The sequence below is a fragment of the Nycticebus coucang genome, chromosome 5, assembly GCF_027406575.1.
Source record: "Nycticebus coucang isolate mNycCou1 chromosome 5, mNycCou1.pri, whole genome shotgun sequence".
Lineage (NCBI taxonomy): Eukaryota > Metazoa > Chordata > Mammalia > Primates > Lorisidae > Nycticebus > Nycticebus coucang.
Genome location: NC_069784.1, coordinates 126,856,904 through 126,884,737, shown reverse-complemented (window position 1 = coordinate 126,884,737; position 27,834 = coordinate 126,856,904). Strand labels below are relative to the sequence as shown.

Below are 27,834 nucleotides of genomic sequence, written 5' to 3'. Positions count from 1 at the left end.
ACGCAGAGAAGGCAGCCAGCCAGGGCGCCCGGGGCTCAGTGGGTAGAGCACCGGCCCATGCACTGGGGTTGGCGGGTTCGAACCTGGCCTGGGTCTGCTAAACAAACAGGAGAAAGCAGCTAGCCACCGCAAGACTCGTTTGAAGACTAATACTGCACAGGCTATTTACATTTGGGAGAGGAAGAAGGACAAGAGGATGCAGAACCAGAACCAGCAAAAGACTTCGTTTGGGGCCAGATATCAGCAAATGAAATCAAGACCAAGCTGCGGGTCTAACCTGACCAGTGTAAGACAGCGACATCATTCTGCAAGATGGTGACAGCACAAGACAATCTCTTTTTTATGGTGGAAGAGGGTGGGGAAAGGGACCATTCTTGGGGTAAATTTTCCTAATACATAAATGAATACATGGGATTGAAACTCTAATTGAGAGTAAAAACTCTGGGAGAATGGGTGGCACCTGTGGCTCAAAGGAGTAGGGTGCCAGCCCCATATGCCGGAGGTGGAGGGTTCAAACCCAGTCCCGGCCAAAAACTGCAAATAAATAAATAAATAAATAAAGGTGGAAAATTGTCTAAAACAAAACTCTGGGAGAAAACAAGCTGCCCTAAGGATGATGCCTTGATCCAGCCTGATAAACCAGCTGGAGGACAATCCTAGAAAGGAAATGGAAAACAACTCACGACTGTAAACACAACACTCTGGAAGGCCCAGGAAGGTAGACTGACTGTGCTCGGGAGTTTGAGACCAGTCTGAGCAAGAGCAAAACCCCATCTCTAAAAAAAAAAAAAAAAAATAGCCGGGCATTGTGTTGGGCACCTATAATCCCAGCTACTCATGAAGCTGAGGCAAGAGAATCGCTTGGGCCGGAGAATCTGAGGTTGCTGTGGGCTACAACACCATCGCACTCTACCAAGAGCAACAAAGTGAGACTATCTCAAAAAAAAAAAAAGGAAAAGGATTCAAAGGGTGCAGCAGGTTAGATGATTAGATGACAAACGGGAGGTGCAGAATAAAACAAAAAAGGAGAAGACAGTGATTTCATGGGCCTGGTGTCCAATGATACCCAAATTAAAGAGAAAAATGTGCAATAACAATTCTTATGTAGGAAGTATGACCTCCCTCCAAAGCCAAAGAGCTCTTACAGCTTGGAATCAGCCACTTCTAGGCCATGATAGGATGGGAGGAATGAGGATAGGGTCTGAAACAAGGGGCCTGCCGATAAAAATAACCACTCACGGCAGCTCTCAGCCTCACTGCCAAGATGAAGCCGGTCCTGCTTCAGGGCCACGAGCGTCCATTACGCAGATTACGTACAACCGCAAGGGAGACCTCCTCTTCCCCATGGCCAAGGACCCTATGGTCAATGTATGGTACTCGGTGAATGGTGAGGGCCTGGGAACCTCCATGGGCCATCCTGGAGCTGTGTGGTGTGTGGACGCTGACTAGGATACCAAGCATGTCCTCACTGGCTCAGCTGACAACAGCTGTCGTCTCTGGGACTGTGAAACAGGGAAGCAGCTGGCCCTACTGAAGACCAATTCAACCGTCCAGACCTGTGGTTTTGACTTTGGGGCAACATCATCATGTTCTCCATGGACAAGCAGATGGGCTACCAGTGCTTTGTGAGCTTCTTTGACCTGCGGGATCCAAGCCAGATTGGGGAATGCATCATTGCCGGCCATGAGAGTGGGGAGCTCAACCAGCATAGTGCCAAGTCTGGAGAGGTATTGGTGAATGTTAAGGAGCACTCCCAGCAGGTCAATGACATCCAGTTATCCAGGGACATGACCATGTTTGTCACCACATCCAAGGACAACACAGCCAAGCTATTTGACTCAACAACCCTCGAACATCAGAAAACTTTCTGGACAGAACATCCTGTCACCTCTGCTGCCCTCTCCCCCAACTAGGACCATGTGGTGCTGGGTGGCGGTCAGGAAGCCATGGATGTAACCACAACCTCCACTAGGATTGGCAAGTTTGAGGCCAGATTCTTCCATTTAGCCTTTGAAGAAGAGTTTGGAAGAGTCAAAGGTCAATTTGGACCTATCAACAGTGTTGCCTTCCATCCTGATGGAAAAAGCTACAGCAGCGGTGAAGATGGTTATAAATTCGCATCCACAGGGCGGCACCTGTGGCTCAGCGGGTGAGCCGGCCCCATATGCCGAGGGTGGCGGGTTCAAACCCAGCCCCAGCCAAACTGCAACAAAAAAATAGCCAGGCGTTGTGGCGGGCACCTGTAGTCCCAGCTACTTGGGAAGCTGAGTCAAGAGAATCGCCTAAGCCCAAGGATTTGGAGGTTGCTGTGAGCTGTGTGACGCCACAGCACTTTACCAAGGGCGATAAGGTGAGACTCTGTCTCTACAAAAAAAGAAAAGAAATTCGCATCCACCACTTTCACTCACAGTACTTTGAGTTTGAGGCGTAAGAAGCTGGATCTCCATCTAGGCCAGCGTGGCTGCACACAGAAAGTTTTGGACTCTGAGAAATAAATAAATCTGGTAATAAATAGTTTCTGGTCAGAAAAAATAAAATAACCACTCATGGGCGGCACCAGTGGCTCAGTGGGTAGGGCGCCGGCCCCATATACCAAGGGTGGCGGGTTCAAACCTGGCCCCGGCCAAACCGCAACAAAAAAATAGCTGGGCATTGTGGCGGGTGCCTGTAGTCCCAGCTACTCCAGAGGCTGAGGCAAAAGAATCGCCTAAGCCCAGGAGTTGGAGGGTGCTGTGAACTGTGATGCCATAGCACTCCTCTGAGGACAATAAAGTGAGACTCTGTCTCTAAAAAAATAATTATAATAACCACTCCCCATTTACATGACCACAGATCTGGTAACACATTCTGAAAAACCTAGAAAGGCAGAGTGCGCTAGAGTCTTAGGAGCTGTCTAACAACCCAGAAGTTAATAACAGCATCACAGTCAGGGTCCATATCACACTACAGTGATCTCACCAGCCTCAAAATTAGGAGTTGACCAAACAGGGGTGAGACCTCCAGTAATAAAGTCAAGAATTAATGAATCAAAAGTTCCACTTCCCGGCCAGATGTGGTGGCTCACGCCTGTAGTCCCAGCGCTGTGGGAGGCCGAGGTGGGTGGATTGCCTGAGCTCGGAGGTTCAAGCCAATTAATTGGCTCATTTGCAAAATGGGGGTGATACCAGTAGCCTCATGGAAGTTATAAAATGTTGGTGGCGGCGCCTGTGGCTCAGTGAGTAGGGGGCCAACCCCATATGCCGAGGGTGCTTCAAACCCAGCCCCGGCCAAACTGCAACCAAAATATAGCTGGGCGTTGTGGCAGGTGCCTGTAGTCCCAGCTGCTCGGGAGGCTGAGACAAGAGAATTGCATAAGCCCAAGAGTTAGAGGTTGCTGTGAGCATGTGACGTCATGGCACTCTACCTGAGGGTGGTACAGTGAGACTCTGTCTCTACAAAAAAAAAAAAATGTTGGTAGCATAGGAAAAAATCATATCTAAGTGCCCTCAAAACTGCCTGATACCTAATAGGTATTCAAACCCAACAAAAGTTAGTAAATGGCCACGTTATTGAGAGAAGAGACTCTACATGGGTCACTATGAAAGTTTTCAGACAGACTAGTTATAGTCCATTATTTCACTTCCAAGACACAGTCAACAGCATCCTTTCTGATTCATCTGGAGCAAGTTTCAACTTGCTTGACTTATGGGTGCTGCTGGGAGGGCTTCGTTTGTTTCCATACATGCAAATTTTACATTACTTGATTTGTGTGTATCTCAAAACTTTTGTGTGTATCTCCAAACTTTCATAATGACACGGAGTCCTGAGACACGGGTGAAACACCCAAAACAAGTTCCTCCTATCTCATCTCGTTAACTCCCATCAAGTTAATTAATGCTTTGTGTGAGAATCAGCACAGAAAGTTACACTAAAGAAACAGGTTTAGGGTGGCGCCTGTGGCTCAGTGAGTAGGGCGCTGGCCCCATATACCGGAGGTGGCAGGTTCAAACCTGGCCCTGGTCAAAAACTGCAAAAAAAAAAAACAGGTTTATAATTGGGTGTGTCAAACATATACCGGGTGGCCATAAAGTTCATGTGCATTTCTTAAATTGCAAACTATTTTAAATTGCACATGAACTTTATGGCCACCCTGTATATGTTATTTTTAAAAAATAAACACAGTGTGGTAGGTATTTATTAAGAAGCAGCAATCAGTAGATGGAGTTGTTCTTATTTGTATGGCCCAAAGTAATCTTTTTTTTTTTTTGCAGTTTTTGGCTGGGGCTGGGTTTGAACCCACCACCTCCAGCATATGGGGCCGGCGCCCTACTCCTTTGAGCCACAGGTGCTGCCCAGCCCAAAGTAATCTTATAAGAACAGCCCGACATTGACTTTTAGGCTTTACAAAGGAACAACTTTCTGAAAAGTTCAGTTTAGTTACAATCCCAAAATACAGTTATTTGCTTTTCTAGTAATCAAACTATGAGACATTCAGTGATGGGAATCAAGGAAAAAATAAATCAGTGTCTTTCTCAAGTTCTAATCCCCAGCTGAAAAAAGCCAGCTGGTCAGCTCACAGCAAAGGAATCATAAGCTTTGGGGATTTTTCCCTCTTCATGACCATAAAAAGCAACAAACGGGTGACATTTCCCTTCACTCCTATTTGCCAGAGGAAGAATGTGCAACTCCATTCAGAAGGCTCTGCTTGACCTTCCCCTGATCTTCGTTCAAGTTCACATACAGTTTCAATTCCTCCAGTATTCACTGCAGGAGCTGGAGAGGTTTGAGGAACACAATAATTTACAGCTTTTAACTCCACAGTAGTCCAATTGTCTCTGGCCCCTGAAAAATTCTGTTAAGAGACAATTTGAAGGCATAATGAGGCTTGCCTAGGATATTGAGTTCTACGAGCAATTAAGTACCATAAAAATCGAGTCTGTAAACAGTTATTACTGCAGACTGAAAATAAAAACTAAATCTGGTGCAAATTATCAGGATTAGTTGAACAATAAAATTAATCTGAAGTGTATTCAATCAAAAAAAAAATTTTTTTTTTTTTTTTTTTAAGATACAGAGTCTTACTTTATTGCCCTGGGTAGAATGCCATGGCATCACAGCTCATAGCAACCTCCAGCTCATGGGCTTAGGCGATTCTCTTGCCTCAGGCTCCAGAGTAGCTGGGACTACAGGCATCTGCCACGATCGGCTATTTTTTTGTTGCAGTTTGGCTGGGGCCAGGTTTCAACCAGCCACCCTCAGTATATGGGGCCAGTGCCCTACTCACTAAGCCACAGGCGCCGCCCCAATCCAAAAACATTTAATTAGCCTGGGCAGTACTTGTGGCTCAATGGGTACAGCGCCAGCCCTATATACTGAGGGTGGCGGGTTCGAACCCGACCCGGCCAAACTCCAACAACAAAAAAAATAGCCGGGTGTTGTGGCGGACGCCTATACTCCCAGCTACTCGGGAGGCTGAGGCAAGAGAACCATCTAAGACCAAGAGCTGGAGGTTGCTGTGAGCTGTGACGCCACAGCACTCTACTGAGGGTGACAAAGTGAGACTCTGCTTCTAAAAAGAAACAATTTTTTTTTAATTAGCCTTATTGTTGCCTTAATTTTCTACTTCCTTTAGGTCCCACCCACCCCGTAAAGTATCAGCAAGTCTTGACCTAACTTAAGGACATTAAAAAATTATAGTAGAACCTCTGTAAATTGACCACCCAAGGGATGTAACAAACTAGTCACATATGGAGGTGGTCAACATAACTACACGTACTGTGGTTTATGTCCAGACTGTGAAAATTAGGTCAACTTAAGGAGGTAGTCAATGTAGGGAGGTGGTCAGCTGTAGAGGGTCTACCGTATAAAATATTTCATCTCAGGGTAATATAAGACATTTCCCAAGTAATGTAGATTTAAAATGTGACATATTCCATATTCTTCCATTTTAACCAAAAAGAATCCCTCTAAATTTGGTTAATTTTAAAATTAGGTATCTATAATATACAATAATTTTTATATAAACAAAATGAAAATCCACCATTCCTCCCCCCAAAAAAGAGAAAATTTTCTTTAATATTTTCGTATTATTCTCAGTCCCAGATTAGCATATGAAGTCAGGCTTGGAGTCTCCACCTATATTCCAATCATAAACTATGGCTTCACATTGTCAAACACAATAAATACAGAGTTAAACCATAGAAGTCACCAAATTCTCAAAATTCTCCAGAGCAGAGCCATAAAATACTTCTGCAGGCCTCTCAGTTACTAATCTCGCTGTGCTTTCTGCCCTAGGCCAGCCTCCCCAATTGTATTTGGGTAAACATTCATATTAACTGCATTTTAAAAAGGGGAAATAGAATAATACAATATTAACATATAAAGGTTGATAAAAAGTTCTGCAGGCTAAAAAAATTCTGAACTTCATGCCAATTTTTCCTAGCCTATTTTTCACTATTTCCCCAACACACTGAGGTTCTTTCCTGCCTCATTATCATTATCATTATTATTTTCTTCTTTTTTTTTTGAGGCAGAGTCTCACTTTGCTGCCCTCAGTAGAGTGCCGTGCTTTCATAGCTCACAGCAACTGCAAACAACTGGGCTCAAGTGATTGTCTTACCTCAGTCTCCTAAGTAGCTGGGACTACAGGAGCCCACAACACCCGGCTTTATTTTTAGAGATAGGGTCTCACTCTTGCTCAGGCTGGTGTCCAACCCACGAGCTCAGGTGATCTACCCACCTCAGCATCCCAAAGTGCTAGGATTACAGGCGTGAGCCACTGCACCCAGCCACCTACCTCATTATTTTAATGGTTCCTTCTCTAACACATATGCTTTCTTCAGTCATCATAAATTCTGCCATGCCCCCTTTCTTTTTTTTTTTTTGGTTTGTTTTTTTATAGACAGAGTCTTACTTTATCAACCTGGGTAGAGTGCAATGACATCACAGCTCACAGCAACCTCCAGCTCTTGGGCTTAGGCGATTCTCTTGCCTCAGCCTCCCGAGTAGCTGAGACTACAGGTGCCCGCCACAACACCAGGCTATTTTTTTGGTGCAGTTTGGCCGGGGCTGGGTTCGAACCCGCCACCTTCGGTATACGGGGTCAGCACCCTACTCACTGAGCCACAGGCGCTGCCCCTCCATACCACCTTTCCTGGCATCCTGTATGTGCAATCTCTTGAGCTCTGTCATGTTTATAACTCTTGTCCAGCACTTAGCTAAATACAATCCAGGACAAAATACAATACAATTACCTTCAACAGTCCATGAGCTTATTAAGATCAGGTAAGTGCCTCCTCTTCCTAATTATGTTCCCACATCATCTATTACCACTTACATGTTTACTCCTTTTTTTTCCTAAATAAATTTTTTTTTTTTTGTAGAGACAGAGTCTCACTTTACCGCCTTCAGTAGAGTGCCATGATGTCACAGGACTCACAGCAACCTCTAGCTCTTGGGCTTCCGTGATTCTCCTGCCTCAGCCTCCGGAGCAACTGGGACTACAGGCGCCCGCCACAACGCCCGGCTATTTTTTGGTTGCAGTTCAGCCGGGGCTGGGTTTGAACCCGCCACCCTCGGTATATGGGGCCGGCGCCCTACTCACTGAGCCACAGGCAACACCCCCTTTTTCTTTTTTTTAACTAGAGTCTCAAGCTGTCCCCCTGGGCAGAGTGCCGTGGCATCACAGCTCACATTAACCTCTAACTCTTGGGCTTAAGCGATTCTCTTGCCACAATCTCCCGAGTAGCTGGGACTACAGGTGCCCACCACAACACCCGGCTATTTTTTGGTTGCAGTTTGGCTGGAGCCAGGTTTGAACCCGCCACCCTCGGTATATGGGGCCGGCGCCCTACCCACTGAGCCACAGGTGCTGCCCTATTATTTTTTTTTTTTTAAGTTTTTCACAACAAAATTTATTAGAAGAATAGTGGTTTTGAAAAGTCTAGCATCCCGGCGGCGCCTGTGGCTCAGTGAGTAGGGCGCCGGCCCCATATGCCAAGGGTGGCGGGTTCAAACCCAGCCCCGGCCAAACTGCAACAAAAAAATAGCCGGGCGTTGTGGCGGGCGCCTGTAGTCTCAGCTACTCTGGAGGCTGAGGCAAGAGAATCGCTTAAGCCCAGGAGTTGGAGGTTGCTGTGAGCTGTGTGACGCCACGGCACTCTACCCGAGGGCGGTACAGTGAGACTCTGTCTCTACAAAAAAAAAAAAAAAGAAAAGTCTAGCATCCAGTGAGAACTACCATACACAACATTACAGGTGGGAATGTTTTTCCAAAATGTCATGGTCAAATAATACAATGGAACCATTAATCTTACACATGCATGAAAAGAACTAGTGCTTTTGACATACAGTGCAAAAAAAGGTGGGGGAAACCACATGGATTAAATTTTTTTTTTTTTTTTTTTGGCCAGGGCTGGGTTTGAACCCACCACCTCTGGTATATGGGGCCAGTGTCCTACTCTTTTGAGCCATAGGCACTGCCCACACATGAATTAAAATTTTAAGTACTCATCACATACATTAAGACACAGCTTATTTTTTTTTTCTTGTTGTTGCAGTTGTCATTATTGTTTTAGTTGGTTCAGGCTGGATTCAAACCCTCCAGCCTGGAGGGTATGTGGCTGGCGCCCTACCCACTAAGCTACAGGCACTGCCCTGCGTGTTTACTCTTTAAATAATTTTTACCAAAGCCAGGTGTGATGGCTCACACGTGTAATCATAGTACTCTGAGAGGCCGAGGCCAATGGATTGCTTCAGCTAGGGACTTCGAGACCAGCCTGAGCAAGAGCAAGAGCCTGTCTCTAAAAAAACAGCCAGGCGCTGTGGCAGACACCTACAGTCCCAGCTATCCGAGGCAAGAGGATAGCTTCAGCCCAGAGTTTGAGGCTGATGTGAGCTATGATGCCATGGCACTCTCCCAAGGGCAACAAGGTAAGATTCTGTCCCACAAAGTAATAAAAAGAAGAAGTTTAATCAAGACCACACCATATAGAAAGTGCATTTTATCAATCACATCTGTCATATTTCTAGTCACTAGCCTATAGCCCAACCTTCATTTTTGGTGTTGAGGGTGCAGGCAGTGGTGAACCTGGGACTTTTAGTCCAGCCCTCCTGGAGGCTGAGAAGTAAATTCACCCACCTAATCTGGGTAAGCACTCTGGGTAAGGAACAAACTGGGTCCTGAGGATCACAGGGCCTGTTTGAGCAACTTTCTCTGACAAATGTAACACTTGAAACCATGACCTACTTCCCTGAATTCTTTGCATTCTTCTTGTCATGGAGGGATTGTTTATCAGGCACGCTGCCAGAAGTGACTTGAAATCTGTGTCACTGTTGCAATTTGAGATAAAATGGTTAAGTCTCTTCAGTCACTTAGAACATTTAGGACAAAAAAAACCTGAGCATTCAAAAGACTTCAACAGGTCTTTGATTTATATCAAAAGAATAACTGATCTTTATTTTAATCAAAGCAAAACAAGTTTTCTATATGATGAACAAAATGAAGACTAGTCTAAAACTGCCATCAAACGGAATTCAAAGTAAACCTTCTCCTGAAGGTTTTACCAAAAAAAAAAAAAAAAAATCAACTGAGTTTTACCCTTCATCAATCAACTAATTTTTTTTTCCTGGAATCAACTAATTTTTTAAAAAATGTTATACTCGGGTGGCGCCTGTGGCTCAGTCGGTAATACGCCGACCCCATATACCGAGGGTGGCGGGTTCAAACCCGGCCCCGGTCAAACTGCAACCAAAAAAACAGCCGGGCGTTGTGGCGGGTGCCTGTAGTCCCAGCTGCTCGGGAGGCTGAGGCAAGAGAATCGCTTAAGCCCAGGAGTTGGAGGTTGCTGTGAGCTGTGTGAGGCCACGGCACTCTACCGAGGGCCATAAAGTGAGACTCTGTCTCTAAAAAAAAAAAAAAAAAAAATTTTATAGTCTGGGTGGCACCTGTGGCTCAAGGGGTAGGGCGCTGGTCCCATATGCCGGAGGTGGCGGGTTCAAACCCAGCCCCGGCCAAAAACCAAAAACCAAAAAAAAAAAAAAAAAAGAATCAGAATGCTGGGCGGCGCCTGTGGCTTAAGGGGTGGGACGCCGGTCCCATATGCCGGAGGTGGCGGTTCAAACCCAGCCCTGGCCAAAAAAAAAAAAAAAAAAAATTTTATACTCTAGGCCCGGCACAGTGGCTCATGCCTATAATCCTAGCACTCTGAGAGGCTGAGGCAGGTGGATTGTCTGAGCTCACGGGTTCAAGACCAGCCTGAGCAAGAGCAAGACCTTATCTCTAAAAATAGCTGGGCATTGTGGTGGGCGCCTGTACTCTCAGCTACTTAGGAGGCTGAGGCAAGAAGATCTTATGAGCCCAAGAGTTTGAGGTTGCTGTGAACTATGATGTCACAGCACTCTACCAAGGGAGGCAAAGTGAGACTACATCTCAAAATAAATAAATAAATAAATAAATAAATAAATATTAAAATTAAAAATAAAATTTTACACACTAGCTTTGGTCAGCAGTGGAGAAAACGTTATAGTAGTCAGGGTCGATTTGGTAAACTTTAGTGGTGACATGTTCCATTGCTTTTAAATAATTTTCTCATATAAAACAGAGCAAAACAAGAACAAAATTTTCCATTTAAATATTTAGATTAGGGCAGCGCCTGTGGCTCAGTGGGTAGGGTGCTGGCTCCATATACCGAGGGTGGAGGGTTTGAACCTGGCCCTGGCCAAACTGCAACAACAAAAAAAATTTTTTGTTGGGGGCCTATAGTCCCAGCTGCTCGGGAGGCTGAGGCAAGATAATCGCCTGAGCCCATGAGTTGGAGGTTGCTGTCAGCTGTGACGCCACTGCACTCTACTAAGGGCGATAAAGTGAAACGGTGTCTAAAAAAAAATTTAGATTAACAATATAGAAGTCAGGAACTCATATCTAAATATTGGTTAAATGTGTCGTTTCTGAAATAATGAAGAAAAAAATCAGAGAGAGATTGGCTCATTCTTAGCAATCTCCTATACATTATAATCCTATTCCCCCCTCCCCCCAGTTTGAAGTACAGGGCATGTCAATTGTAAATTCAAAGTAGAGAGACCACACCTAAGATTGAACAGAATCCAGTGTTACTGGTGTTGAGTCTTGCACATGTACCCAAGTGAAGGATAATTTCAAACAAAAGTTTTTAAGATGAGTTTTTTAAGCAGTTTGTTGTAATGTAGTAAAACATTATCACCAAGAATGAAAAATGTAAAAAGGTTAAGAACCGGAAAATACGTCGACAATCTTGTTTTATGTGTCACAACAAAATACACTTCATAAAGGAAACTATCAAAGAGCACAATGAAGCATCTCTTAAATAACACTGGTCAGTATCAGGGAGTGATGGAAATTCATCATTGTAGCTGGCAAAACCCAGAGCCTTTAAGAAATTGTGTGCTCACCTACGGTGCATCTTAGAATGGTAACAGGTGAAAACTTACTAAAGGCAGAATACAAATGTCTACATACAATAACTAAGAAAATGCCATGAAGGCTATGTGGAACAGTTTGATGAGAATATTTCAGATTGTATATGAAACCAGCACATTGTACCCCTTGATTGCACGAATGTACACAGCTATGATTTAACAATAAAAAAACCTTAAACAAATAATAAAGCAATACATTTTAAAAAATTAAAAAAAAAAATAAAGAAATTGTGTGCTCAGACGCAAAGAAAAATAGCAAACCATAAACTGTCTTCTGAAAGACACACCAAAGGGCAGACAGTAGAGATGGGAAAATTACACAAAAGGAAGTCTTCATAAGGAAAGACAGTCATTTGCCCAAGCAATCTAGTTTCTTTGCTTAGAAATGGAGTGCACTCTTAGGCTCTTTCATTTCTAGGTGTACTCAGCTGTGCTAAGGTAGGATAGTCACTGTTACATGATGAAACAACGATCTGCCAACCGTTCAATCCAGTGGCACCTGTTTTATCCAGTCTTCTCTCCCACTGATACTCACTCTTGGTTCCATCTACCCTTCTCTATAGCCACCAGCAGTTCCTCAGTGTTATCATCTTCCATCCTAAGACACTTGACCTTCCTCTGAGCCTCCCATGCCCACCACTCCTCAAGTCCTCAGTACCCAAGGACTGTGCAGACCACTGTTAGAAAAATGAGCCAGGCATGGTGGCTCACACCTCCAATCTCAGCACTTTGGGAGGCCATGACGGGAGGATCTTTTGAGGTCAACAATTCAAGACCAGCTGAACATAGAAAGACCTTGTCTCTACAAAAAAAAAAAAAAATAGCTGAGGATGGTGGCATACACCTCTAGTCCCAGCTACTCCGGGAGGCTGAGGCAAGAGGATCATTTGAACCCCAGAGTTTGAGATGGCTGTGAGCTAGGCTGAGGCCACAGCACTCTAGCTTGGGCACAGGGTGGAGACTGCCTAAAAAAGAAAGAAAGAGAAGAAAGAAAAAATAAGGAGAGAGAGAGAGAAAAGAAAGAAAAAGAAAAAAAAAATCAGCTTTTTTTCTGGCCTCCTGACTAATGGCTTCTATTTGCCTAGAACACTTCCCAAAATGTTCTCTTCTTTGTACAGCAATTATCTGGACAATTCACTGGGCAGACCAACTAATGATAATTCTTCTATTATCTATCAAATTTATTTGAAGACTGGGGTATGCACCTGTAGTCCCAGCTACGTGGGAGGCTGAGGCAGGAGGACCACTTAAACCCAGGAGTTTGAGATTGCTGTGAGCTATGATGATGGGCACTGCACAGTAGGTAGAGAGCAAGACAGAGAGGAGAGGGGAGGGGAGGAGAAGGGGGAGGGGGAAGGGGAGGGGAGAGGGAAAGGACAGAAGAGAAGAGGATAAGATTATTAAGCTCCAGAATGCCTTCTACCATACCACGGTCTAGAAAGTCTGTTGCAAACCTTTACTTTCAAAGTCCAAAGTTGTTACCATCAAGTGATGTTTTCAGAAACTGTCACGGCTTCGTGTGGTTTGTCACATACCAGTGGGTAACTGACACCAGCATCAGATGTTAGATGCTGGTACCGGTTAGATTTCTTGGTAGATGTTCTTGTCTGACTACCAGGAGAGAAACTGAGGTGCTCCATCTTCCAAATCCTGAAGGAAATCTCTATTTCTAATTATCCTCATAAGCCAAGCCTGTACTCTGTGCCAAGTCCACTGCCCCAGATGTTACCTGAGACGTCACCGTGCTGTGAAAATGTTTGCTGACACAATCTCCTCCAAGTCACCCTTTCCAGACTCACTTCCCACCACTCTGGCTCTGAGTGCTGTCTGCCTTTATGGAAGAGGGTCTCCAGAGTTCACCACCCCTGGACGTGCTATTTTGGCATCTTTGCTTTGTTCATTGTCAGACACTTTAGTCGCGCTCCATAGCTTCTGCAGCTCTTATGCTGATCGGCTGCAACTTTATCTTCTTTCCACTGTTTCCTTAAAAACCTTCAGCTCTTCAATTATCTTGTACTTTCTGGCCTCCTGACAAATGGGCTTCTATCTGCCGAGAACACTTCCCAAAATGTTCTTTTTACAGCAGTTATCTGGACAATTCACTGGATAGACCAACTAGTGCTAACTCTTCTTTTCTCTATCAAACTTATTTGAATCTTTGTTATTTGGTATTTCATCTAGAGAGGTCTTACCTCACCTTGATTATGAGGTGCTCAAGGATAAGGCTATGTGTTTTCATTTCTTATGTTCCCAAAGCATCTATACCAGCTCCTTTCATGTAATTTAAGTGTTTGGGAAATAACATTCTTTTTGAGACAATCATAAAACAGCATGGAAATATCTATTTTTAATACATGTTACTCCATACCAAGAAAACAAGTTTGGAAAATAATTCCTGGCTGGACAAGATGGCTCACGCCTGTAATCCCAGTGCTCTAGAAGGCCAAGGTGGGCAAGACCAGCCTGAGCAGGAGCAAGAGCAAGACTAGGTCTCTAAAAATAGCTGGGTGTGTTGTGGCAGGCACCTGTAGTCTCAGCTGCTCCAGAGGCTGAGGCAAGAGGATCACATGAACCCAGGAGTTTGAGGTTGCTGTGAGCTATGACACCAGGAAACTCTACCAAGGGTGACAAAGTGAGACTCTGTCTCAAAAAAAAAAAAAGGTAATTCCTGCCTCCCATTTTTTCATACTTAATGTACGAGGTCTGACAATTAAGTACACGAACTTGCCACCATGTGCTTGTTGGTGGCACTGTCAAACAACTTAGACAGGATTCATTCATAACCTTGGTGTATCAGTGTGTCCCAGCTGTGTTCATGTTGACCTGGGGGGTTGGGGGAGGGGGTATCCTGCTGACTGGCGTTCATTACTGTTGTTCTTTATTTTGGTTTGCTAACAGAAGGTCAGAGTTTGAATCAGAGCAATGAACACATATTCGTAAGTTTCTTATTAAACTTGGCAAGAGTGTAAGTGAAATCAGAAACTTGTTAGCCCAAGTTCATGGGGATAATGCCATGAAGAAAACGGTGGAGGGGCGGCGCCTGTGGCTCAGTGAGTAGGGCGCCGGCCCCATATGCCGAGGGTGGCGGGTTCAAACCCAGTCCCGGCCAAACTGCAACCAAAAAATAGCCAGGCGTTGTGGCGGGCGCCTGTAGTCCCAGCTACTCCGGAGGCTGAGGCAAGAGAATCGCTTAAGCCCAGGAGTTGGAGGTTGCTGTGAGCTGTGTGACGCCACGGCACTCTACCTGAGGGCGGTACAGTGAGACTCTGTCTCTACAAAAAAAAAAAAAAAAGAAAGAAAACGGTGGAGTACAAATGGATTAAATGTGTCTCTGAGGGGAGAGAAAATGTCACTGATTAAGGGGAGACATTTTCTCTCCCTTTGAAAAGAGGTCAAGGAAGCCAGTAAAGAGCAAAATGGATGAAAATATTGCAAAAATTAATCAAAATGTATACCAAATTGTTGGCTGACTGTGAGAAGCACTGCAGACCAAGTAAACATCGACAGAGAAACAGGAAAATCTTAACTGAAAATTTTGGCACAATAAAGGTGTGGCTGTTACATCACAACAATATACCAGCTCACGCCGGACTGCCTGGGAGGGAGTTTTTTAAACAAACAACTGTACTACTCACCTGATCTGGCTCCCAATGACTTTTTTCTTTAACCAAAGATAAAGGAAATATTGAAAGGAAGACATTTTGGTGACATTCAGGACATCAAGGGTAATATGATCACAGCTCTCTGATGGCCACTCCAGAAAAGCTCCAAAATGGCTTTCAAGACGGACTAGGTGCTGGCATCAGTGCATAGCTTTCTGAGAGGAGTACTTCAAAGGTCACCAAAGGTCACCATCCTGATACTTACCAAAGAGGCACGCAGCCCTTTTTCTAGGATGAGTTTGCAAACTGAACTGTAAGACCCTCTATGTGTGAATTTACCATAACTATGACAGAGACCAGAGGAACATCTGATATGGAGAACATAAAAGTATTGTAAACTTATTATGATTGACCATATTTTAAGCTACTTCTTTAATGCTTTTGATTTATGGTACAAATAAACATAGCAGGATTTTTAAAAGTGGAAAAAAAAAAAAAAGACAATAGACTGGTCTCCTAGTGGCTCATGCCTGTAATCCCAGTACTTTTGGGAGGCTGAGGTGTGAGGACTGCTTGAGCCCAATAGTTTAATTAAGACTAACTGGAGGGCGGTGCCTGTGGCTCAGTGAGCAGGGCGCTGGCCCCGTATACCGAGGGTGGCAGGTTCAAACCCAGCCCCGGCCAAACTGCAACAAAAAAATAGCCGGGCATTGTGGTGGGCGCCTGTAGACCTAGCTACTCAGGAGGCTGAGGCAGGAGAATCGCCTAAGCCCAGGAGTTGGAGGTTGCTGTGACCTGTGTGATGCCACAGCACTCTACCGAGGGCGATAAAGTGAAACTCTGTCTCTACAAAAAAAAAAAAAAAAAAAAAAGACTAACTGGAACAACATAGGGAGACCTGACTCTATAGCTCACAGCAACTTCCAACTCTTGGGCTCAAGCGATCCTCTTGCCTCAACTTCCTTACAGACGCCCACCACAACTCCTGGCTATTTTTTAGAGACAGAGGTCTCACCCTTGCTCAGGGTGGTCTTGAACTTCTAAGCTCAGGCAATCCACCCGCCTCCACCTCCCCAAGTGGTGGGATTACAGGCATGAGCCACCACGCCCGGCCACAAGGCAAGTTTTAAATTGACAAATGCGGAGGCAGGTTTTAAGATGCCATCAGATGGAAAGGAAAGAAAGAACACTAGTAAGTAGCTCCTTCCAGCTCAGTTAAGGATAATGACATTTGACTGAACACCTATCTACCTCACTAGCCATACATTTACTTGATTTTAAGACAGTAGATAAAGAAATAAAAAGCATGTAGACAAAATATTTTCCTTTATTTTCTCTTCCACACTTGCCGAGGAGGAGAATGCCTACTTTTCCAACTTCATCTACCCAACGCCCCCACAACATAAGCTCCAACCTCAGTGAATCTGTGCACACTGCCACCTAGTGTCACCTAAGCCCAGGCCTCTCTCCCTGGCCCTCCCTTATAGCAATGGCGCCCACACCAGGCACATCAAAACACCTGAAGAGCATTTAAAGACTGCAGAATCCCAGACCCAGAGATTTCCTGGGATTCTGATTCAATAAATCTAGAATGAGATCCAGGGGTGTCCGTCAAAAAGTTCCTATGGTAGGCCAAGTGAGGGGGCTCTGTCTGTCATCCTAGCACTCTGGAAGGCTAAGGTAGGTGGACTGCTTCAGCTCAGGAGTTTGAGACCAGCCTAAGCAAGAGTGAGACCTCATCTCTAAAAATAGCCAGGCATTGAGGGGGGTGCCTGTAGTCCAGGCTACTGAGGAGGCTCAGACAAGAGGATCACTTGTGTCCAAGAGTTTAAGGTTGCTGTGAGCTATGACACCACAGCATTTGAGGGTGACAAAGTGAGAATCTGTCTCAAAAAAATAAAATAAAAAGTTCCCCTGGTGATTCAACTGCAACTCCAGGTTTGAGAATCAGAAAAAATGTAATCCCTCAATACAACCAAAATTTGCAATGTCTGCACATGACAAACCAAAGATCGGCCAGTGAGTTATAGTCATCTTCCCTTCTTAAATTTTGGCTTATCTCATTTTCAAGTCAAACATAAAACCGACATGTTATTAAAACTGGGATTAAGTTTAGGCAGAATGAAACTGCAGGGCTTCCCCCTTTTTAAAAAACATCACAGAGAAATTATAGGGAAGACAAAACCTTTTGAACTTGAATGAATACTTTTATTAAGAGAAGTCTAACGGTGTCTGGGAAAAACTCTGGTTTCCAGTGCTTTGAACACCTTCATTTTTCTCAGAAAACCCACGCAGCATTCCATTCAGCATTGCCAGGCTGCTGAGAATGTTGAGAGGATCCTGGGAGGGGCCTTCAGCCTATTGTTTTCCCAGGAGGTGGATTTCGACTGTCCCCATTCCCAACATTTCCTGCATCCGAAGCATAAAGAAATTTCTGGCAACTAGATGATTTCAGATTGTTCCTACAAGAGAAATTTTTAAAGTGATAGCTAAAGAAGTAGGTCACTGTCCAAGCAAATACAAGTAAAGACAGTTTACTAATTTGGACAGGAAAAGGAGCAAAGAACAGAACTGCTCTGCCTCAGCTGCCTCTTTACTCTTGAACTTGCTTTTTCCTCAATTCTGAGTAATTTCAGGGGGTGGGGGAGAATCCTTTAAAATTAATTAACAGTAAACAAACAATAGCCTTTGGTGCTCTGAAAGCCAGGCCAGCTCACCATCAGGAGGTATACAGGAATCAAGCACAAGGCCAAGAAACACAACAAGCACTCAACTTCATACTTAAAAGCGTGTCAAGGAAACTGAGGGGTCATTCTTCACGTAGCAGATTGGCAAATATCAGAAAATCTGATACTCGTAAGGCACGAGAAAAGAGGTACTAATCACACAGACTGGGAATGCAAAATGGGAGAACCTCTCTGGAAAGTCAATTTAGCAAGGGCTACAAAACATACAGAGCTTGTAAATCCTTTGATTCAGCAATTACGCTTCTAGAAATCTGCCCTAGAGATATACCTGCAGACACAGAAAGCTATTTGAACTAGGATGTTCCCTAGGACAATTAAATATAAACATAAAGGATTGGTTAATTCGTTATGGTGCTTCCACTTCTAAATGCAGCCAAATTAATAAGAATGCAGGTAGATATTTGTTCTGATATAAAAGATATACAAACCTAAAGTTGCCAAATACACGTGATATGGTTCTATTTATTAAAAGGAAACAAGAATATGCAAGAAGCCATCAACATTGGTTTTGAACTATCACTCTAATTTCTTTTTTTTTTTTTTTTTTTGTAGAGACAGAGTCTCACTTTATGGCCCTCGGTAGAGTGCCGTGGCCTCACACAGCTCCCAGCAACCTCCAACTCCTGGGCTTAAGCGATTCTCCTGCCTCAGCCTCCTGAGTAGCTGGGACTACAAGCGCACGCCACAACGCCTGGCTATTTTTTGGTTGCAATTTGGCCGGGGCGGGGTTTGAACCCGCCACCCTCGGTATATGGGGCCGGCGCCCTACCGACTGAGCCACAGGCGCTGCCCTAATTTCTAAGTAATATTATGCTACTTACAATTTTGAGTTCTCAATCATTAACATTTTTTAAGAATAAACAATAAGGCTCAGGGCCTGTACTCAGTGATTAGGGCGCTGGCCACAAACACCGGGGCTGGCATGTCTGAACCCACCCCGACCTGCTAAACAACAATGACAACTATAACAAAAAAATAACCAGGCATTGTGGTGGGCACCTGTAGTCCCAGCTACTTGGGAGGCTGAGGCAAGAGAATCCCTTAAGCCCAAGAGTTTGAGGTTTCTGTGAGCTATGACACCACAGCAATCTACTGTAGAAGGTGACATAGTGAGACTCTGTCTCAAAAAAAAAAAAAAAACAATAAAATAAATGCTGCTATGCAACGACTTTAAATAAAAATCATTTTAGTGAGAGTAAACAAATGACTTTGATCTTTATAAAGCTTTTATGATTCAAGAGTGATGATGTCAGGTGTACAATCAATTTCAAATGACTAAATTTATTCACGATGAGAAATATGAAGTTATATGTACTCGAAATTTATTACAAATTATCTTCACCCCAACCCTTCTACTGGATGTATTAATAAGTAGAAAACAAAAGGAATATTACAGATACAAAATTCTATTCTTACATCCCCTAATTTGCAGGAAATGGCCCAAGATCTAAATAATCAATAATTTCTATTACAGATTTTTCAATAATTTATTGATGATAAGCATACACATTTATACAATGTAATGCTTCTCCTTCCTCAGCTTTTTTTTGTATTTTCCCATTGTATTATTTTAAAATAAAACTTATTCCAGGTAAAAACAAGAAGAAAAAAATAAAACTTATTCTAAATTATCATTTTTAAGAATCGAGGTTAAGGAATTTACTTTTGTCCAAGAGATAAAGGCACTGACTATATTTTTTCTCAGAATGCTTAGTGCTATAAATTCTAATTTCTCACTTCGTAAGTGACTACTGTATACAAAAATACAAAGGCCAAGGATAAGCACCATTTGGATTGATTTTTCTTGTATTTGGGGTTCTCTAAACACTGAACATTATTAAAGCTAAAAAAGAAACAATTTCACAGCACCTTTTAAAGCAAAATATTTTATTTCCATCTTGTTAATTATCCCATAAAATACCAAACTAGAACAATCTTACGGCATCCATTTAAAGCTGTAAAGGCACAGAGATCAGTCAACTCAAAGAGGTAGCATACTCGAAGCCTGTCCCTTACCAAGGCAAGTCTTTTGAACTCTCACAACCAGTGGCCTAAAAGCCATGAGACTCCCCAGAAGGCCCTGCAATCCCCTCAGCTTTCTAAAGCGCCATCCTTATATCCACATCCCCAGTTTTCGGTCTGTGTTTAATCAGAAAGTAGCACCTCTTATAAACTAGGGAAAATCCTAGGATTGTAAGGAACCACACACACACACAGACAGCAACAACACTTTACTAAGGAACATACTATTCTCTTCTAATCACCTTAAATTCTGGTCCGTATAGTGTAAAACTGGAGACATAGTCACATTAAGGTCATCATCATGGCCATATTCCCATTTTTCTTTTTTTTTTTTTTTTTTTGTTGTTTTTTTTGTAGAGACAGAGTCTCACTTTATGGCCCTCGGTAGAGTGCCGTGGCCTCACACAGCTCACAGCAACCTCCAACTCCTGGGCTTAAGCGATTCTCTTGCCTCAGCCTCCCGAGTAGCTGGGACTACAGGCGCCCGCCACAACGCCCGGCTATTTTTTGGTTGCAGTTCGGCCGAGGCCGGGTTTGAACCCGCCACCCTCGGTATATGGGGCCGGCGCCTTACCGACTGAGCCACAGGCGCCGCCCCATATTCCCATTTTTCAAACAGGAGCAAGTGGGAGGAAGCATGTGACCCTAGGTTGGCTAAGACTGCTAAGGTCAAGGAATGATGAAATGCAGTTGGTCACCTCAATTGTCCGTTTGAGAGTCAAGCACATCCTTAAATTTACCAATCAGACAATGGATTCTTCTATTCCAGTGCCTCTTTACATTTTGGTGATTCACAGCTCTTGCAATCAAACAGAACCACAGCCTGAGGGACTGACAAGAGTCCCCACCTACCAGAACCGTGGGCCTCACCCTGTTGCAACTAACCACTCTTCCATTTCTAGCTTGGAAATCACTGATTGGACACAAATGGCTAATTCAGAAGGATAATGATTGCCCAGACTTAGCCCAGAGCTTGGCTTCAGAAACCAAAATTTGCCAGAGAAATGGTCCATCTGCCACTCGTCATCACACCTCTTCTAATTGCCACCTGAATGAAAACACTCTTTCAAAGACAAATGTTTAAAGACAGACAGTAGTGAGTTATTTCAAAGTTACAGATGGAAGTTCTTGTTCTGCTCTTCCTCCCTCTTACTAATGCACTTGACTAGTCTTAAAAACAAAAACAGACAGGCGGCCCCTGTGGCTCAGTGGGTAGGGCGCTGACCCCATATACCGAGGGTGGTGGGCTCAAACCCGGCCCTGGCCAAACTGCAACAAAAAATAGCCGGGCGTTGTGGCAGGCACCTGTGGTCCCAGCTACTGGGGAGGCTGAGCAAGAGAATCGCCTAAGCCCAGGACTGGAGGTTGCTGTGAGCTGTGATAGCTAAGCACTCTACCAAGGGCAATAAAGTGAAACTCTGTCTCTACCAAAAAAAAAAAAAAAATCAGACAACAGAGGAATAATGGTGATTAGTTAACCACCTGCATTCAGGCCTAATCTTCCTGTCCACTGCCGTGGCAAAAGTAGCCAAAATGGCCATTTCTCAAAGTTAAACCTGGCAAATAACTGATGGAGTCATTTCCCTCCAGAATTTACATATGAAGATTATAAAAGATTGACTAGAAGGTAAGGCTCCTTCCACCATACTGAAATGTCACAGAACCTAGACTTCTCTCTTGGTGCATCTAACAGTTAAACTTGAGTAACCAAGAGCTTATTTAACTCTCCATCTGACCTGCTAGGAACAATAATTCAACTGTGTAATGTCTTTTGAGATACGGGCACTTGCTCAGTGAGTGATACAAAAACTAGCAGAAAAAAGAAAGTAGGCTGAATTGCTAAACAGACAGTGTGCATATGATACCTCCCCAAATGTCCATAGACCCATCAAGAAAAGTTCACAGCATAATTTATAGCTAACTCCACATACCTCATTTGTGACTCAAAGTGATCTCATTTGAGCCACTTACCACTTGCATTTAATGCATGTCTGTTTGGGATTAAAATTGCAATGCTAAAAAGCCACCCTATTTCTAGAGAAACAGAAGCCAAAGCCCCCAAATCTGAGTTTTTCCCACAAGTATTCACTTACCTATTAATAACCAAATGGACTGACTTGACTTAGTCATTATCTGATACACGAGATGGGCCATGATAATGAGATAGTCAAAGATTAAAACCGTAGAAAAGATAGACAAACCCAAGTATTCCCCAACTTGAGAGTCTCCAGTCAAAACGAAAGATCCAGTATCATCCTTTTCCACAAGCGTTTACATGCCAGGCAGCATGACACACATGGAGGATCATGGCTTGTGAGCAACACCAGGCGTGTTCCCTGCACTTGTGGAACATTCAGAACATCCAGGGTAACACTTAGTAGTTGAGCCACATGGCAGGTGAGATTACTGGGAGGTCAGGAATTGGAGCTTAACAAGAAAAAGGAAGGCCAGAGTTAAGTGTGCTGAGTCATTCTTAATTCAGAAGTCCTTTTGAAAAGACTCAGGAGTTCAAAACCTGAGTAATAAGTTTTGGTAGTTTATATGAAACTACATACATTTCAAGGTTACATGTAGGTATACTAACATGTCTCCAAATTGATAATGATTGGGCAGTCATCTTTTTTTTTAAAAGGTCGTTGGGTTGTTTTAAGATGGTGGTAACGGCTCGGCGCCTATATTACAGTGGTTACAGAACCAGCCACATACACTAAAGTTGGAAGGTTCAAACCTGGCCCGGGCCAGCTAACCAACAATGACAACTGCAACAACAACAAAAAAATAGCCGGGCGCTATGGCAGGCACCTATAGTCCCAGCTACTTGCGAGGATGAGGCCAGAGAATCACTTGAGCCCAAGAGTTTGAGGTTGCTGTGAGCTGTGATGCCACAGTACTCTACTAAGGGTGACACAGTAAAACTTTGTTCAAAAAAAAAAGATGGTGGTGACTAGGTAATGAGGACAATTATGGAAAATTTTTTAAATAAACACATTTAGTTTATTAAAAGGGGGGGTAAATCCCTTATTTCAGTGAAAACAGTTAATAAGACCTGATGACGTATAAAAGCCAAGGAAGGGCGGCACCTGTGGTTCAGTGAGTAGGGTGCTGGCCCCATATACCCAGGGTGGTGGGTTCAAATGCGGCCCCAGCCAAACTGCAACAAAAAAATAGCTGGACGTTGTGGTGGGCGCCTGTAGTCACAGCTTCTCCGGAGGCTGAGGCAAGAGAATCGCCGAGACCCAGGAGTTGGAGGTTGCTGTGAGTTGTGATGCCATGGCACTCTAACCAGGGCCATAAAGTGAGACTGTCTCTAAAAAAAAATAATAAAAATAAAAAAGCCAAGGAAAAAGCATCCCCGCACTTCAAGTTTTTAGCTATTATGCCTTAAAATTACTGTCATCATTAGACCCTACATGGTGGCCACAGAGCACTTTGACAGTGGTTGGCAGCAAAAATACGATCAAAAATGTGCCAGGGACCTCAAAAGGTTAGTACGTTTCTTGGGCCAGAAGCTTGGGCACCCCTCAGAAAATCTGCATGGTAGAGGCTGAATTAGTACGTTAGTATTTAGAGACCATGGATTTTTACAAGCAGTTGTGAGTTGAAGACTAAAGGTAAAAACTAGTTATTAAGTGCAGTTTTCTAAGCCCAAACTAGACTAGGACAGCTAAGGAGGTCAAGGCAATGAGGGCATAGTTCTGGATTCCATTTTTTTCCCCACATTGTAAACATCTACATCTCCTGAGATAACTCTTAACGGTCCTCACGTATTCTGAATCCTCCAGTTCCACGTAGTTTTTATAAGAATTATGTATGGTTATCCACATCTTTCTCTATAAGGACAGATCTAGCTGCGTAGCAGAAAGCCTTGCTAATCAACCCTCACGCTGGAGAACAGATCGAAAACCCAACCATCGGAATACGCCCCAATCGGGCAGCCGTAGTGGCCCAGAAGAAATATCCCAGCCTTGAAGGCTATACAATGCAGTATTTCTAGTAGTTTCAGCACTGCCTCCCTAGGAAAGAGAACGCTCTGACCGCATCCTATGAGAAGTTCCAACTACTCCAGCGCGTGTTTAGCCAACTGAGTAGATAGGCAACGCGCTGCGAAAAAGGGAGGGCGCTGGCTTGTTTGCAAAACCTGTCATTTTCTTTTAGAAAAGCAGCGCCTGCCCAGGTTTTCCCTGCTTCCAAGCGAGCTACACCCCCAGGCTTTCTCCGCATCAGCAAGGCGGCGTCTGCCGGAGCCGCTGCCGCAGGACTAGGTACCAACCCGCTCGCTCAGGCGTAGCTGCAGTCAAGGGCAGCACGCGGCGGGGAGCCCGACGGCGGCCCGAACGTCGAGCTCCACCTGCGGTCCTGGCCCTACAGCTGACTTTCCTCATCTCGGATGTGGGGGTCCGCTTCGGAGCTCAGGGTGCCGGCCCGTGGTCAGTTCTCCACGGAACACCCCCTCCCGCAGTTCACCCGCCCCGGGCTGGAGCGCTCCCACCGGAAGAGTGTGGAGAAGAAGCTCAGCAGCCGTGGGCAGAGGCGGATTTTATTACTGCGGATGGCGCAGCCGCCTCCCCAGGAGACCCACGACAAAGCTGCAAGCCCCTGGCCGCGCTCGCTGCGGCTCCGGCCTCGCCCCGGTGCAAACCATCTGAAAGAGGGGCTCGCGCTTCCGAGTTTGCAGATGCGCCGGAGCGGCCGGGAAGTTCTCGCCGGTGGAAATCAGAGGGACCCGATGCTCCCGCCTACCCGGCGCAGGTGGCCCGAAGCGCCCATACCTTGGTGGCTGGGTCCGCCGCGGCGACGCCGGAGTCCCCGGCCGTGTCCAGCGCCGCCTCCGCCGTGGGGCCGCCGCCGCTGGGCTCGGGCTCAGCCGGCGTGGCGCCCCCCGCCTGGGGCTGCTCCGGGTTCTGCTGCTCCGCGGAGCTCCCGGCGCCCATGGCTCCTCCGCGCTTCTCCCGCGCTCAGCCGCCGGGTTACGCCTTCCCCAAATCGCAGGAACGCCGGCAAGAGCTAGAAGACGCGCGCCCGCGAGGTCCCAAGAGCGCCTTCCTCCGTCGCCGTCCTCCTTAGAACGCGCCCAGCCTGCGAATGAAGGAGACGCGCTCGCGGCAAACTCCTTAAAGGAAAAGGGCGGGGGGAGCCACCTCTGAGCCTCCGCCCCCTCCCCCTGGCTTCCCTCGCCTCATCACATGAGCACAACCCAGCCACGCCTTGCAGCAGCATCTCCCCTCTGGCTTCTGGGACCGGAGGCGCCGCGCCGCGCCATCCCGCGTCCAGCCAGCAGCCCACCCGGTCCCCAGGGAGCCTCCTGACCCTAAAAGGGGACAAGAGCTGCGGGGACCACCCAGGCCTGCAGAAGATGGGGCGACGGCAAGAAAGAGAGGGAGCAAAAAGCCTCCCGGGGACATTGGATTAGCAGGGGGTTATTAAATGATTGCTAACCCAAGGCGAGGGCTTCTGCAGCCGCTGACTTCCAACTCGCCCAGGAGCGGGCCCGATCCCCCGCTTGCTCGCCTTCTGATGGCGTTTGACTCTAAACATTTGTTCCTGCCTCCTTCCCTTTGGCAGGAGAAAGGCAAGCACTCGTTAGCCCCTCCGGGCTGTGACCATATTTGGGCACCTCACGTGGCAGGAGCAGGGAACCGAGAGGTTAATTCAGTCAAGCGACGGGTAAGGTGAGCCCGGCGGCCCCGCGCTCCCATCCTCCCGAACAAGTGATGTCAGCCGATGCCATAGCCAGTGCTGGCCGCCCCCCTTCCTGGAGACTAGGGGAAATGAGGCTGTTACCGGAAATGTGCCTGTCCTTCTCTGAGGGCCTGCTGCCCAGCGTACCCCTCCAGGCCACTTCTCAGGGCGATGCTGAGACAGGATGGCACAGAGCTGTGCCTGCGCCCTCAGTGTTTCTCCAGGAAGACCTTAATGGCAGCCTAATGGCTTGCCTTCTTTCCTCTCTTCCCCTTTGATATAATATTTATTATATGAACATCGCAGGCAATCAATAAATATTTAAAATAAAATTTTAGGTGGAGTATTTGGCACAGAAGCATGAAAGTGCTGAAACTGAAATGGCAAAATTTATCCCAGTTGTAACTGGCAACGGTGTGCCTCAGTTTTAATTGGAATCGCTATTAAAAATGAAGAAAATTTGAAATAGTGACGCTAGATTCTAGATGAATATCCATACCCAGATCTAGGACAATTTAGTAGAGAGTTGATGTAAGTCATAGTTCAGCACTAGAATGCTTTGTGCCTAATTAACTCCATGAATTCTAATGGTCCCTTGGGAACTGTAGGTTAGTTATCCAGCATCAAACTTGTTCTCTGAATTAATCATTTGTATTGAAAGGGCTACACAAAGGCCAAATCCTTTGGACTTTATCCCTTAAGAACAGTATGTTTGCAAAATACTTGTACACATTTCACCTGTTTGACTTAAATTTTGACTACTTAGGAAAACATTAGCATTCTTATTCTGTACCAGGCACTTTGCATATATAATCACATATAATCTTTAAAATAACCCCATGATATAGACACTATGCTTCTCATTTTACCAATGGTGAGGGTGGAGGTGGGTAGGCCCAGAGAAATTAAATCCAGTGCTTGAAGTCTCCCAGAAAACCGAGGAGTCCAACCCGCCCCTGACTTAAAAGCCCACACCTAGCCACTGCACAGCACTTCTTCCCCTTCCGTGAGAAGCTTTCAACTATATTCTCTTCTCTTCTCAGTTAGTAAAAAGAGGCATTTGGACCTTATTTAGGATGTTAAAAGCTGAAAATGCTGTCAAAGCCTATTTGAGAATGATTAATGTCAGCACATTTGAAAATGTATCACTAAGAAGTACAAATGCTATCAAAATTTTCACTGTTCTGTGCGATTAGATTTATTCCATTCTTGGGAAATTCTTAACAAAGCTTTTCATATCTACTGGCCTTTAAAGGTTTATTTTTTTTCCTCCAATGGATACAATCAAGTTGGATCTTGTTTAGAAAGGATTACAAGGTCAAGCCAACAGTACACAACCCGCATTCAACTGCTTGCATTAGCAGTTGCTTGCTTTATGTCTATTTTCCAAACTATGTAAATGTTCATATTATTTGTAAAAAATAAAATCTTATTTTAAAAGATGTCCACATTCTAGTACTTCTATTCTGCCTGAAACAGCTCCATGACAAGGGGATATTAAGAATGACAGGCTGTGCTGGGTGGTGCAGTGACTCCAGCCTGTAATCTTAGCCAATCCATAAGGCCAATGAGGGAGGCTCACTTGAGGTAAGGAATTTGAGACCAATCTGAGCAAGAGTGAGACTCCATCTGTAACTAAAAATAGAAAAAATCAGCTGGGGCAGATGGCAGGTGCCTATGATTTCAGCTACTTGGGAGTTTGAGGCAAGAGTATCACTTGAGCCCAGGAGTTTGAAGTTGCAGTGAACTATGACAAAACCACTGCACTCTAGCTGAGGCAACAAGAGCCAGATTCTGTCTCAAACCCCCTGAAAAAGAGGGTAGATTCACACAAGCACATACATAACTATGTTTGGTTTCTGGACTAGCCAAAGAATCCTTTCTACCTTTGTTATAGACTAGAGAGTTAATTTTTGTTGAGTTATATTTGTTAGAAACAAAAGTAGTTCTGTTATTAATTATCCCTAACAATGAGATATCCCAACATTGGATATGCTACTGAGCACTTCAAAATGTTACAAAATTCGTTAATTCATTCATTCTATTCTTTCTTTCAACACACATTTATTGATTGCCTGTTATGTGCCAAGCTCAAAGTTACTACTGGGCCTCCTACTCAAAGTTCTAAATCAGGGATGTCTAACATTCCACCTTGGGACTGCATGCTGATTTTATGAGGGCTTTTTTTGTTTATCTGTGGTGTCAGATATCATGAAAAGTGTGCATAGACTTTTTTATTTTGCTAATCAACTTTCCTTAGTGTTTTGTGTATTTATTTATTTTTATTTTATTTTTATTTTTTTTGAGACAGAGTCTCACTTTGTCACCCTTGGTAGAGTACCATAGCATCA

General features: G+C 44.7%; 1 protein-coding gene and 1 pseudogene across 1 annotated transcript in view; one reads left to right on the top strand and one right to left on the bottom strand.

The window, feature by feature from the left end:
- Positions 1-25,834, bottom strand: part of AKAP12 (A-kinase anchoring protein 12) — a 113,033-nt gene extending 87,199 nt beyond the window's left edge. The window contains exons 1-2 of the mRNA XM_053592414.1: positions 25,241-25,834; positions 24,574-24,880 (exon numbers count right to left, since the gene is read on the bottom strand). Of these exons, the coding sequence (XP_053448389.1) occupies positions 24,574-24,735 (162 nt within the window). The 5' untranslated portion in view covers positions 24,736-24,880; positions 25,241-25,834. The remainder of the gene's footprint in view (positions 1-24,573; positions 24,881-25,240) is intronic.
- On the top strand, positions 1,265-24,450 carry LOC128586445 (eukaryotic translation initiation factor 3 subunit I-like; annotated as a pseudogene).
- Positions 25,835-27,834: the final 2,000 nt, after the last annotated feature.